This window comes from Gobio gobio (genome assembly GCF_949357685.1).
Source record: "Gobio gobio genome assembly, chromosome: 2".
Classification (NCBI taxonomy): domain Eukaryota; kingdom Metazoa; phylum Chordata; class Actinopteri; order Cypriniformes; family Gobionidae; genus Gobio; species Gobio gobio.
In genome coordinates, this window is record NC_137098.1 from 75,749,450 (window position 1) to 75,763,067 (window position 13,618).

Here is a 13,618-nt window from a genome sequence, read left to right on the forward strand (position 1 = left end):
ATGCAATGAGTGCGTGAAGTGAATGAGTGAGTAAACTTTATGAATGAAATGAGAGCAAATCAAAGCTGCGTTGCTGTTTACGCCTGCATCTCTCGGAAAACAGAGCTTGGCAAGAGTAATATCAAACAGTGGGTTTCTCAGAAACAACACCAGCTCTAGTAGCCTAATAATCAAAATACATATACATTTTCTACTACTTGATATGTCTATTTAAATGTTTTAAACTTTGTATAATATAAGTTACATGATATTTCTCTCACTCCACTGAATATTTTTTCAACTTTTGTCTTTTATCATTTAGTATAATTTTTTTAATTAAAAGATAAATACATATTTATTCATTGAAAGGTCCTCAAGCCGGGACTTGAACTCGAACTGTCAATCCGGGCTACTGGCTACCGACAGTTATTTTAATAAATAAATAAATACATAAAAAATAATTATCGTAAGAAATTATACAAAATATATTTGTTCAGTGATAACTATGAAGAAAACAGATTGTAGGCTAATTGTATGAAAATACAGATTCAAATCCTTTTGCAATTGTTACAGATATTGTCTTCACTGCACACCCCTAATAAATGGACACATTTCAAATAGTTTGTTTGTACAGACCTTCTCCATAGACCTCCACCTCACACAGATTGAGAAACCTTGAATTTCCAGGAATGATCAGATTCACATATCGACCCTCCATACCGTTACAAGCGTAGGTGTATGAAACACCAGCTGGAATACTAGAAATCACAGCACATCTACAGAGAGACAGAGAAAACTTCATTTATACTTTATTCTTTCTGCACTTGTGTTTTCAGCCTTGAGGAATCAGGGATTTCTATGGATATTAAGCCACTGAAAGAGGGTCTCACACAGGATTGTTGTTGCCATTGTTATCCAAAGAGTTTCCGATGCGAATCTCTGCTCCATTTATTTGTTCCGGACAGCAGTCTCGTCTGTTAGTGACGACCACTCTACTAACTCTGTAAATATGACCCAGATCCAGCCTCCACCAAGGGTTATTCTGAATAGCGGTTGATGAGCACGCCAACCACGGTTGTGAAAAAAGCCCTGGATTGAAATCAATGGCCTGTTCAGCGATCCAGCTGGTATAGGTTGATGACTGTGTGACGCTTCCTCCTGCTGCCAAATTACCTGTAAAATAACAGTATCAAGAAATATTTTATTTTATAAGCGTTTGCTTAATTTTAGGAATGCATTTCTACCAGATCTGTCTGGTTCTAGACTAGAACTACACTCTATAACTATATTAAAACCACTTGAATGCAATGAGAATGACTTCACAAGTCCAGGTTGTTATGAATTACCTGGATAAACCACATAGACTTTCACCTCAGCGAGAATAAGCCCCTTATAAATTCCAGGACTAATCACAAATATATATTGTCCCGCCATCCTATTACACGAGTAGCTGTAGGAGGCTCCTAATGGGATATTAGAAATTACAGCACATCTGTAGAGAGACAATAGAGTGAGTTTATTTTTATGACTCTTCACTTATCATCTTTTCTCTAAATTAATTCTGTATATTGTATGGTTTGATATTTTCACAAACTTATATAACATATGATGTTTTATACTAGTTATTTTTCTTTGCTTGCAGCTTAACTGCAAATGTAATTGAAATGTGTGAGTATTTGCCATGGTATAAAGAGAGAGAAACAGAGAAACAGTGTCGTTGAATTTTGTAATGTTACAAACATTCTCGTAACAAAGACAACCACCAATATTGGCTCCATTATTCATGTCTCATCAGTGTTTAATCTTTAGATTATTATATTGTAATGTAATACAACGCAGGGAATGTAGAGTATTTCTTTATTATGAAACAATGTTAGTGTTGTATTGTATTGTAGGTGGCCAAATTAATTCTGTGATCATTGAGGGAGTTTCCTGTGGGACTCTCGTGCTGCCGCCTCAGAAAACAGATACCGTAAACAGTCGGATCTTTACTATGCTTTATCAGGTATGTAAACCAATATTTTCTGCACCGATTATTGTCATGTCCAATGAAACAATAATTTACCTGAGCTGTGAATCTACAACCCCAAATCAGAAAAAGTTGGGACAGTATGGAAAACGCAAATAAAAAAAAAAAGAAGTGATTTCTAAATTTACTTTGACTTGTATTTCATTGCAGACAATATGAACACAAAATATTTCATGTTTTGTCTGGTCAACTTCATGTCATTTGTAAATATGCATCCTTTCCTGTCATTCAGACCTGCAACACATTTCAAAAAAAGTTGGGACAGGAGCAATTTAGGGCTAGTAATGAGGTAAAATGGTTAAATAATTATGTGATTTGAAACAGGTGATGTCAACAGGTGATTGTAATTATCACTGCATGAAAAAAGGTGTATCCGGACCAGTATACTCCTGTATACACTGCTGAAATTCGGAAGAATCCAGGAGTATACTGGCCGGATAGGTCAAATTCCATGGATCCGTATATGTCCGTATTCATCCGAAATGGTACCAAATCGGATGTATGTTGTGGCCGTATACTCCCATGCTACAGCCATTTGTTGCCATGGCAAATAATCCCATCAAGTTTTTCCCAGGAGACATTTTCACACCTCTAAACAGCTTTGCCTTCTATCCCCTATTGATCCTTCATCTCAAACTGGATTGGTTGTTTTTTTAAAACCACTCCCAAAACCCAGACTGCTATTGGAGGACAGGACGCATTGAAAACCCAGTAAAGTGATTTTATTGGTTACTTCTAAGGCTAAGGGTGGGCTAGGTTTTGTAGCATAGTGACTTGATTGGCTATAGGCCAGCTATGCAGATTTTGCTCATTAATATATATATATATATATATATATATATATATATATATATATATATATATATATATATATATATATATATATATATATATATATATATATATATATATATATAAATAATCCCCTCTCCCTCCCAAAATAAAAACACACACAAAACAATTTGAGAAAGTCTGAAATATTTATTAAAAAGGTATAAAAAAAAAAAAATTCTTAACAGCATTATAAACGAACATTAAAACAATGGTGAAACAAAAAACAAGTGAACTAAATGTATTTAAAAGGGATGAAAATGTAAAGGAACAAATGTAAAAATATAAACAGTCCAAAGAACATAAACATACGTTAAAATGAATTGGTAAAGAAACAAAAAGGAAAAAAAAGTTAACAAAATGCATTTAAAGGACAGAGATGTAAAGGAATAAAATACACAGTGTACATAAAAAGGAAAATAATAAATATACAAATTAAACAATATAAAATGAGAACAATAAATTTATAAGACAAAAAGTGTATATAAAATACACAAATATTCCAAGTAAACAATATAACCAAGTCAAGTAAAAATAACAAAGAGCATTATAAACATACATTAAAGTAAATGGTGAAAAAGATAAGTGAAAAAAATGTATCTAAAGGAAGGCGACGTAAGAGGAACAACAATACAAAACGTGGAGATCAAAAGCAACATGGACATCTAAAAAGGAACAAACATACAAAGTATACAATATAAAACGAGACAAAGAAATCTATAAATTAAAAAGTGTATATAAAATATATGCAAGTTCCCTTTCGAAAGGGAACTCGCGCTGCGTCAGCTTGACGCTACGGGGAACGCCTTCAGCGTGACAGGTGTCTGAATCACAATCGAATCACGTCAATCCTATTGACCGGCGACAGCCCATGACATCATCAAAGTGCGACCAGGAAGTATATAAGGGCGCCTTACCAACATGACACCGCTTCTTCTTCTTCAGGGACTGTTTGTCTGCTTCGAGAGAAAGAATCACGAAAGCTACAATGAAACACACAGGGAAGTCCAAGCATAACTTCCGGAAGTGCGCGGATCCGTGTCCCAGGTTCCTTACACCTGAGGACACACATACCCTTTGTGTGTTTTGTCTGGGGGAAGAGCACGCACGGGAGGTTCTCGAGGGAGCCTCCTGTGCCAACTGCGAGCGTCTTCCCATCCGGACGCTCCGCTCTCGTCTGGCCCTCTTCTCGAGGGAAGTGGGTCCAGCTTGTGGGGACGGTCCCGCCGGTGCTGAGGCCGAGCGCCGGCTGCAATCATGGGGTTCCCAGATGGATCTGGCTCATCGTCTAGAGAGAGGCGTGGTTCTCTCTGACGATCGGTCAGATCGCGAGGGGCAGCTGCCGGGGGAGGAGTCAGACCTTTCCTCCCTTTCGTCAGCTGGTGTTCTTCCGGATGAGCAAGGGGTAGCTGAGCAGGATGGTGACGAAGTATCAGCTGAGGCTGAACCCTCTCAGCCGCCCTGCCCCGTGTATGACGAGCTGCTGGAAGTGATGGAGCGTGCCACTGCTAGACTGCAGCTACAGTGGCGGCGCGCGAGGAGAGAGCCCGCGCGTTCGAGCCGCCTCGATGATCGGTTTCTCTCCGACGTCAATCCAGCAGCTCCCGGGAGCCTTCCATTCCTCCCCGATCTTCATGATCAGATCTCGGGGGCATGGAAGAAGCCGTACTCGGCCCGGATCTTTCGTTATCAGCAAGGGAATTTCGCTGATGTCGAGGGATCCGCCGAGTCCGGTTATGTCTCGATGCCACCAATCGACGAGACGTTCGCAAACTATCTCGCGTCTGGGAGGCCATCGACACTGAGAACTCCCGCCCAGCCCTCTAAGGCGCTGAAGACCACCTCACGCCTTAATGGCAGGGCATACACGTCGGCAGGTCAGGCTGCATCGGCATTGCACACTATGGCGGTCTTGCAAGCTTACCAGGCTGATCTGCTGAGGGATCTCGATCAGGGGGAGGGCCTACCCCCTGATGCGATGGCCAAGCTGCGTCGCACCACAGATTTTGCTCTCCGGGCTACCAAACAAACAGCGGTCGCCATCGGTCGTTCGATGGCGGCCATGGTGGCCACGGAGAGACATCTGTGGCTGAACCTGGCGGACATCGGGGTCCGGGGCGGCACCCAGACAGGCGGGAAGCTCCGGTCCGTCACGATCTGAGGACTGGCGGCAGGACCAGCGAGCCAGCGTCGCTTCTCGCACGCCCCCTCCTGGTCGGAGCAGGGCGTGGAAAAAGCGTGACTCCCGCAATCAGAAGAGGAAGGACGTCGGACAAGTGACCCGGAACCAGCGCCGTGGAGGGCCACGTTGGGATCAGTCTCCGCCTTCGAGGAGGCGCTAGACTAACGCAGGCCCTTCCTCCTTCTAACAATTCCCTTTTCCCCAACGCCTCTTACATCAGGCGGTGGGCCCGTGATGAGCGGGAAAAGGAAGTACCCCAATCTCTGACGGCCCGCCAGGCCTGGTGTGTGAGAGCGCCCTCGAGCGGGTCGGTGGTAATGTTGCACCTAAGCACACACATTATGAATAAAGATTGTGGTTGAATATCAATGGCGCGCTGCAGGCGAGCGGGTAAGTCCCCTGTGGGGAAAATATCAATACATTTTCTGTTCCATGCTCCCTGCTGAGGATTTCGGGATCACTTTGGAGTAGTTGGATATTTATGTAGGGCCTATAGTTCCCCTGTTTGGACGGCCAGAACGAATGCATTTTACAAGCCAGTTGCTTTAAAAGTATATTCAGCAGGTTTTTGCTCACTGTTGATTACGTTTTTTATCTCTATATAAAAAAATAAAAAAAACAGGAATATCGCTGGTAGTGCCGCTCATTCCTGCGGGTGTGTAGCGCTTTTCTCTAAATGTAGAAAGGCTGCGTGTAAGAATTCCCAGCTTTAAGCTTGTAACTGGTAGCCGCCTCAGGGTAGAGCGGCCTGCGTCCTCTCTCAGTGTAAGACTGGCTAGAGAATTGGGATCAGACTGTTACAACTACAGTTAGATCTAGAGCCCATTAAAACAAAACAGGTATAGATCTATTTTGGCCTACGCTTCTAGGGTTTAAAAAAAAAAAAAAAAAAAACATTTTTCCCTAATGTAGCCGTCTCTCACGTAGAGTCGTCCGGCCAAGGCCCGCCCCCTTTCCTGCGTTCGGGGTTTTTTACTAGCAATGCAGATGGTGCTGTGCAGGATGTGATCGCGACCTAGCCAGTGGACGCTTGGAGGGGTAGGCCATCTTTTTTGTTTGATGTAAAGATGTTGTATATGTTGTTCAACTTTGCCCTCCAGAGCTAGTTGTTTAAAGCCGCCAGTTCTTTGGAATTATACCTGGCATGTGGCAGTACTCCTCTGTTAAAACAGGGTAGATTAGAGTATTTCGCTAACCTAGCTCTGTATCATTCTGCCTCACCCATGGCTTGGGTTGAGCAGCACTTCTTAACCTTTGTGAAGCAAAATTTGTTGGTTTGGTAGTGAGCTCCCTTGTAGCCAGAGCATTGCCATGGCTGACGCCCTTGCATTTAAACGATAGGCCGCTTCAAAAGCTAGGTCCTTCATTGGACGGGTGGCGTACGTGGTACTCCCCCCGTTTAGGGGGTCCAGGGCGTTGTTTTGCCGAGTATCCTGTCATGAGTAATGTAATTAGGTTCCAGAGCTGTGAGCAGCCAACTTGGGCAGTCTGGGCAGTAGACTCCGGGTCAGGTGGTAGGCCTCAGTAGGCCTCCTTGCGAGTGAGTCCCGACGTTGGGGAGGTTAGCGATTAATAGCTGCAACCTAGATAGGTAGTCAGCCTCAGAAAGTTGGCCTTTGCAAAGTCTGCCCTTTTTTTTGGTATTGCTAGGTGTTTAATCCCCAACGATGTCGGCCTCAAGTAGCAGAATTATCAACTAATAACTTCTCTTTGTTGTCTTGTCAGCCAGCAGAGGAGCCGCAGTCAGCCGGGAGATATAGCAGCCAGTCTCGTGCCTGCCACAACAGGAAGCCGCCTCCGCGGATCTGCTGTAAGGCTCCATGGACGCCAGTCGACCATGATAAGTCAGTGCGGCTGCCTGACTGTCCCTAGGGGTGAGCCCCGGGACCAGGATGCCTCTGGTATCTGCCCCTTTTTTGGCAGCATCTGAGGATGGTCTTACCCTGGTGCGACTGAGGTCGCTTCTGCTACTTGGTTCCCATGGGAGGGAATCTAGCCTACAACCTGGCTTACCTACCGGGCAGCCCCTTTTTAAGCTCCCCTCTCTTCGAGGGTCGTATGTGAGCCCGAAGCTGCCTGGGCCTGATCAGATGGTCGTAGGCCCCTCGCGAGGCCTCCCAATTAGATCAGCTTTTAGGCCAGTCTGGCCTCCTGAGTGTTTCTACTTGATAATAACTCAGTAGATCCTAGGATCGAGCAGATTAACTCCCCTCGCTGGCAAGGGTCGAAAGCGCTATGCTGAGTACTGCTCTCCAGGATGCCCGTCTCTGAGATCCGGTTCAAGGAGGACACTGCCAGCTTGCAGTACCTTGGGTTGGATGCCTCTCCCGGAGGTGAGTTTACAGAGGCTCTGTTCTCGAACAGACAAGGATGGCTGGTCCCATGTGTCCCATATAGAGGTCTCTGGGTCAGGTCTCCCTGGTGGCATTCGGTGATTTCTTCCCAAATAGTGGCTGGCTGGGGCGCCCTAGGGCCCCCTAGCCACATTCCCTTAAAGGAGCCCCCTTCCTTTGAATGGGTTGGATCCAGGCCTTTGAGCGGCCTGAGTAGGACCTCGTGCAGCCGCACTAAGGTTCCTGATGAGGCTTATAGCTCGGGCTATGACCGTAGGGAATGCTGTCACTGACAGCCTTGTGTGACCAGAGGGGGAGTGGTTCAGGAATTTCATTTGAATTTGCTTGTCCTGACAGTTGTCTCTGCCAGTGGGCATGCACTCCCCTCGGCATGGCGGCGTTGGTATTTCGTTCCCCGTAGCGTCAAGCTGACGCAGCGCGAGTTCCCTTTCGAAAGGGAACGTCTCCGGTTACGTATGTAACCTAGGTTCCCTGAGAACAGGGAACGAGATGCTGCATCGCTTTGCCATGCCTCAGGGCCTGCCCGCCAAACAGTCCCTTCAGACGAAGAGGCGGTGTCATGTTGGTAAGGCCCTTATATACTTCCTGGTCGCACTTTGATGATGTCATGGGCTGTCGCCGGTCAATAGGATTGACGTGATTCGATTGTGATTCAGACACCTGTCACGCTGAAGGCGTTCCCCGTAGCGTCAAGCTGACGCAGCGTCTCGTTCCCTGTTCTCAGGGAACCTAGGTTACATACGTAACCGGAGACGTACTCTATATATGGGAACCAATAAAAGTATAAGTATATAAACAGGAATAAAGAAAATATAAAATGGAACAATTGAATATTAAAATTATAAAAGAATTGTGACCAACTCTAACACAATGTTGTTTGAGTTTTGAACATTTTTTCAAACTGCCGTGATGGGCTGGTGATGTGATGCGTAGTGTGGGTCAGCCGTGTCTGGTTTGTAGTAGCTAGCCTAACCATCCACACTGGCCTTCCATCAACAACAGCATCAGACATCAGGTCTATAGTTGCGGTCTTCCACAGGTTCCGTGTTGGTTTGTGCAACCCTGGACCTGGTCTCCAGCAACTGCAAAACATGACAGTAAATTAACCACTAAAACTCAGAGAGGAGTATAGTAACATTCTGGGGGGAAAAAAGCTTAACAGGTTTCTTAACTTACCCGTCTCTTTCTCTGACGGTTCTGTGTGATGTTCTTCATAGTGTTTCTTTTCTGGGCCTTTTCAGACTGAGCCAAAGAATACTTCCTCAGCAAAGTCTCACAAAATAAAATACATCTTGCAACCTGCCAAATAAATTATGAATAATATATAGTTAATGCCAATAAAAGTAAGTAAAACAATTCAATTAAAATGTATTTGTATAGCGCTTTTCACAATACACATTGTTTCAAAGCAACTTCACAGAAAAAGCATGCGTCTACATTACAGAAAAAAACAGAGAACATTAAAATAATTACAACATTTTTAAGATTACCTTTTACACTTTCAGGGTCAACATCTGTAAAAGTTCTTCACGATCATGGATCCAAAACTTCTGGATCATGAGGGGGGAATAAACATGCACACACACAAATGAATATTAATTTGTTTGATAAAACATTAATATTAATTATCAACTTGCTGACATGGACTTGCAAAACGTACTCACCAGGTCCATACAAAAACTTCACAGTAGAGACAAATTCGTGGTTTTCCTGTAATTCTTCAGAGTCCAAGTATGGTGGATTCCTGTCCTCTCTGCTGAATGAGTACATGATCTCAGATTATTCATTCCAAAGCTCCTTTACATTTTATGACAAGCTTGATCTTAAAACTTGCTGACAGTAGGGATGGGCATTATGACCATGTTATTCTACATACATGAGAAATTTTATTTTACAATAACGATATCACAATATATTTGTTTTGATGGATATTTTATTAAAATGCTACAGAATAATACTGCTTTAAAAGTCTTCACTGTATGATATTCAATTAATTAATATCACATGATTCTTAAAGAAGCAGAAGGTCTTCTCTATTATTTTGTTGTTTGATTAAAATGATGACAAAGCTGCAGCCCCTTTAAGAACGGATGCACAGAATGACACGCATTAACTTGAACTGTTTAACTTACTTAAGACATAACTGACTGTTTAAATCAAGTGAATACCTCACATGACAAGGTTTCTGAGATAATTGTGTGCATTTTACATAAAGATAATTGATTTCGCGATCGCATGCTGTCTGGGAGAGGCTTATTTTAACACATGCATGTCCAACTCATTATTCTACATTCATTCATGTTTCCTTGTCAAAATGTCAAAAACTTTTAGTACAGTCAGTGCTGCGTTATATACGCTATATTCACATTCAGCGATATAAAAAGGTAATGTTAACGTTTAACGTACTGCAAAATCGCTAACAATAGTCAGTATCAGATCGTCATAACATCCAGCCCTATCTTGACAATATTACAACACAACAAAACACAGAAACAGAATATGTAAGTTAATCATGATTAGCATATGACTTTAATGCACTAAGGTTATATCTTGATGAGCAGTAGAAACAATATAAAGGGATTTACTTTACCTTCTGCCGTCTGCTGTCCGCCATTGGAAACTTAGTCTGTTCGTATTCATTTTTTTTCGTTCTCAGTCGACATCCCACAATCAAAATTCGTCCAAAATAGGATTTTAACAGATTAAAAATGATCCATGCAATGCCATTAATGGACCGAAGAAGCAGTCCTGTTGAATAACAGCCTAATTAGAAGCCGCGACCGCGTCCCCGAGAGACACTCCAACGACAACGGTGTATAATTCAAACTGAAGGCGCGCACTGTCATTGGCCAGATTTCTGGATGACGTTCAGATTGACCAATCACGCTCAAAAGAACACGGAAAGACAGCAAATAGCCTTGCAAATATAGAGAAAAAAAACTTTTTTTAAACAACAGTTCGAAAATGTGTATATTTATTTTTATTTGCTGTTATATTTAATTAATTGGTCAAATGGTGTTTTATGGTGTGGGCAGAGGCCTGGAAGTTTCAACCTGGAGAGCAGTGCAGATTTGTACTCTTTAAAAACAATTATTGTTTGATATTTAGTTTGCTATACAATTTGTTATATTTGTATCCAGAATTGAATGTAAAGCAGTTTGAATGTAAAAATACATCTTCACTGTAAAACAGAAAATTAAAGTAAAATATCTTAATTTAAATAAGGAAAAATCTGTAAACTAATAGTGTTTTCTCTAAAACATTTAATGTACATTTCTGTGAAGTTTTTTTAACTGTATTTGACTTAAGATATTTGACTTTAATTTTACGTTTTTTGTTTTGCAGCTGTAGCTGCCAGTCATTTGACCGTTTTTTTTTTTTTTTTTTTTTACAGTGTAAATATAAAACTAATAAGATTTACTTTCGAAATGACAAAGAATAATGTTAAATTGTTAGTATGGACATAAACCTAAACCTTTAATATAATGAGCTAAATATTTTATTACAGTTGTTAATTTACAGATATTGTTTGTAATTTTGCATGAATTTGTTATTTATGAAAACAGAAAAATAATACAGTGATGTTCCTGTATAAAAAAATGAGAATTACTGTAATTTGTCATTAATGATATAATCCTTAAAATAACAGTCAAGTTGTTTATTTAGATATTGTTTGTAATTTTACATCGTTTTAAACATAATTCAAAATTTACAAGAAAATACTGTAAAAAACTGAAGTTTTTTTCTGTAAAATTAGGATTATTTTTATTGGTAACCTTATTGGTTGCACCTCATCTATTGTGAGTGGTGGATTTCAAACCTCAAAACCCAACTTTTTTGCAGCGTGTTAAAGTTAAGAATCTTGGAGTGACACTTTTTGTTAACAGTTGCAGAGCTGAAAGATCTGCTTGTGTTTCTGTGTTTCTTGAGCAAGTGAATCCCTGCTCTTTTTTATTCCATATTTTTATTTTGAGCATATCAGTTTGTGGTGTTTTTAAAACAAACTTTTTTATATTCCACATTTCATCTCCTTTTTATTTAATGCTATTATTTCCTACAATTTGTAAAACTTTGCAAAAATTGTTTGGGGATAGTCTAAAATGTTTGGTTAATTATCCTTTGTTAATTCCATTACATTTCTTTGTTTATTTCATTACATATTCAGATTTTTTTGTGAACGTATATGTTCAGTCAGGGTTTTTATTTTGTACTGCTTTTATAAAAAATATTTGATTAAGAGACTCTTTTCATGCAGTGGTTTTAAGGCCCTGACACACCATTCTGATGGTTTGGCCCAGACCCAGGCAACGTGAACCAACCCCACAGTCGGCTTTAGTCATTGCTAGTTCAGTTTAGTGTTTCAGGGCCTTAAGAATTATTTTTTCTGTACAAAAAGCTTGTTTGCTGTAGCCTACATTAGACCAGAGATAATTCTCAATCCTCAAGTCCTCCCCTGCCCAGACCCCCCCCCCCCCCCCCCCCTTTGAGAACAGCCAGCACCTAGTGTCAGTCATTAACATATGAAAGCTCTTCTTCACACCTAACAGTCTTCAGTCCTAGCACACCCAGCAGTGTTTCAGCTGTATATGTCCGTGAAATTTCACGGATTCCTGTATACGTCCGCATACGTGAGGTTTCCGGGTTTTTCTGGAAATATACTGTTCCGTGTTACTCTGATCCGCTTTTTCCCACATACATCCGGTAAACATCAAATTACACATGAGTATACCATGCCCGGATATTGCCGGATTTCAGTGTTTTCATGCAGTGTATGATTTGGTACAAAAGCAGCATCCAAGAAAGGTCTAATCCTTTAGGAGCAAAGATAGGCCGAGGATCGCCAGTTTGCCAACAAATACGTGAACATTTTTTAAAAACAATGTTCCTCAAAGAAAGATAGGAAGAGATTTGGATATTTCACATTCAACAGTGCATAACATAATTAAAAGATTCAAGGAATCTGGAGGAATTTCAGTGCGTAAAGGACAAGGGCGCAAGCCTAAGCTGAACAACCGTGATCTCCGATCCCTCAGGCGGCACTGCATCAAGAATCGTCATCATCTAGAAGCGATATCACCACATGGGCTCAGGACTACTTTGGCAAACCTTTGTCAAGTACCACAATACGTAGTTACATCCCCAAATGCCAGTTAAAACTGTACTGTGCCAAAAGGAAGCCCTGTGTTAACAATGTCCAGAAGCGCCATCGACTTCTCTGGGCTCGGAGGCATCTGGGATGGACCATCACACAGTGGAAACGTGTACTGTGGTCAGATGAATTAGTATTTGAGGTATTTTTTGGGAGGAATGGACGCTGTGTGCTCCAGACCAAAGAAGAAAAGAATCATCCAGACTGTTACCAGCAACAAGTCCAGGTCTGTCATGGTATGGGGTTGTGTCAGTGCCCTTGGCAAAGGTAACTTGCACTTCTGTGAAGGCACCATTAATGCTGAAAAGTACATAGAGATTTTGGAGCATAATATGCTTCCAAGAAGACATCTTTTCCAGGGACTTTTCAAGAAGACATCTTTTCCTGGGACGTCCATGCATACTTCAACAAGACAATGAAAAACCACATTCTGCACACATTACAAAGTCCTGGCTGCGGAGGAAGAGGGTTCAGGTACTTGACTGGCCTGCCTGCAGTCCCGACCTGTCTCCAATAGAGAATGTGTGGCGCATTTTGAAGCGCAAAATGCGACAACGAAGACCCTGTACTGTTGCCCACCTTAAGACTTGTTTGCAGGAAGAATGGGACAAAATTACACCTGAAACACTTCATCACTTGGTGTCTTCAGTCCCTAAACGTCTTTTAAGTGTTGTGAAAAGGAATGGCAACATTACAAAGTGGTAAATGCTTTACTGTCCCAACTTTTTTTTAAATGTGTTGTAGGTCTGAATGACAGGAAAGGATGCATATTTACAAATGACATGAAGTTGACCAGACAAAACATGAAATATCTTGTGTTCATATTGTCTGCAATGAAATACAAGTCAAAGTAAATTTAGAAATCACTTCTTTTTTTTTATTTGCGTTTTCCATACTGTCCCAACTTTTTCTGATTTGGGGTTGTATGTTTGCGGTCTGTATTGAATAAAAAGACCCTGTACTGAAAAATAATGACATGAAACGGTTTAGGTGTTTTCCTCATGTGCTGGATACAAAGAAAATAAACAACGCGATGAACAAACAAATTACTCTTATGATCCGCTTCCTTTTAGTAAATTAAAAACACACAGCGT

The 13,618-nt window shown here is 41.4% G+C and overlaps 1 protein-coding gene across 1 annotated transcript in view; it reads right to left on the reverse strand.

The window, feature by feature from the left end:
- Nucleotides 1–292: 292 nt before the first annotated feature.
- The window catches only part of LOC307122671 (uncharacterized protein), a 37,062-nt gene continuing 23,736 nt past the window's right edge, over nucleotides 293–13,618 (reverse strand). The window contains exons 4-6 of the mRNA XM_079810834.1: nucleotides 1,326–1,471; nucleotides 870–1,152; nucleotides 293–755 (exon numbers count right to left, since the gene is read on the reverse strand). Of these exons, the coding sequence (XP_079666960.1) occupies nucleotides 593–755; nucleotides 870–1,152; nucleotides 1,326–1,471 (592 nt within the window). The 3' untranslated portion in view covers nucleotides 293–592. The remainder of the gene's footprint in view (nucleotides 756–869; nucleotides 1,153–1,325; nucleotides 1,472–13,618) is intronic.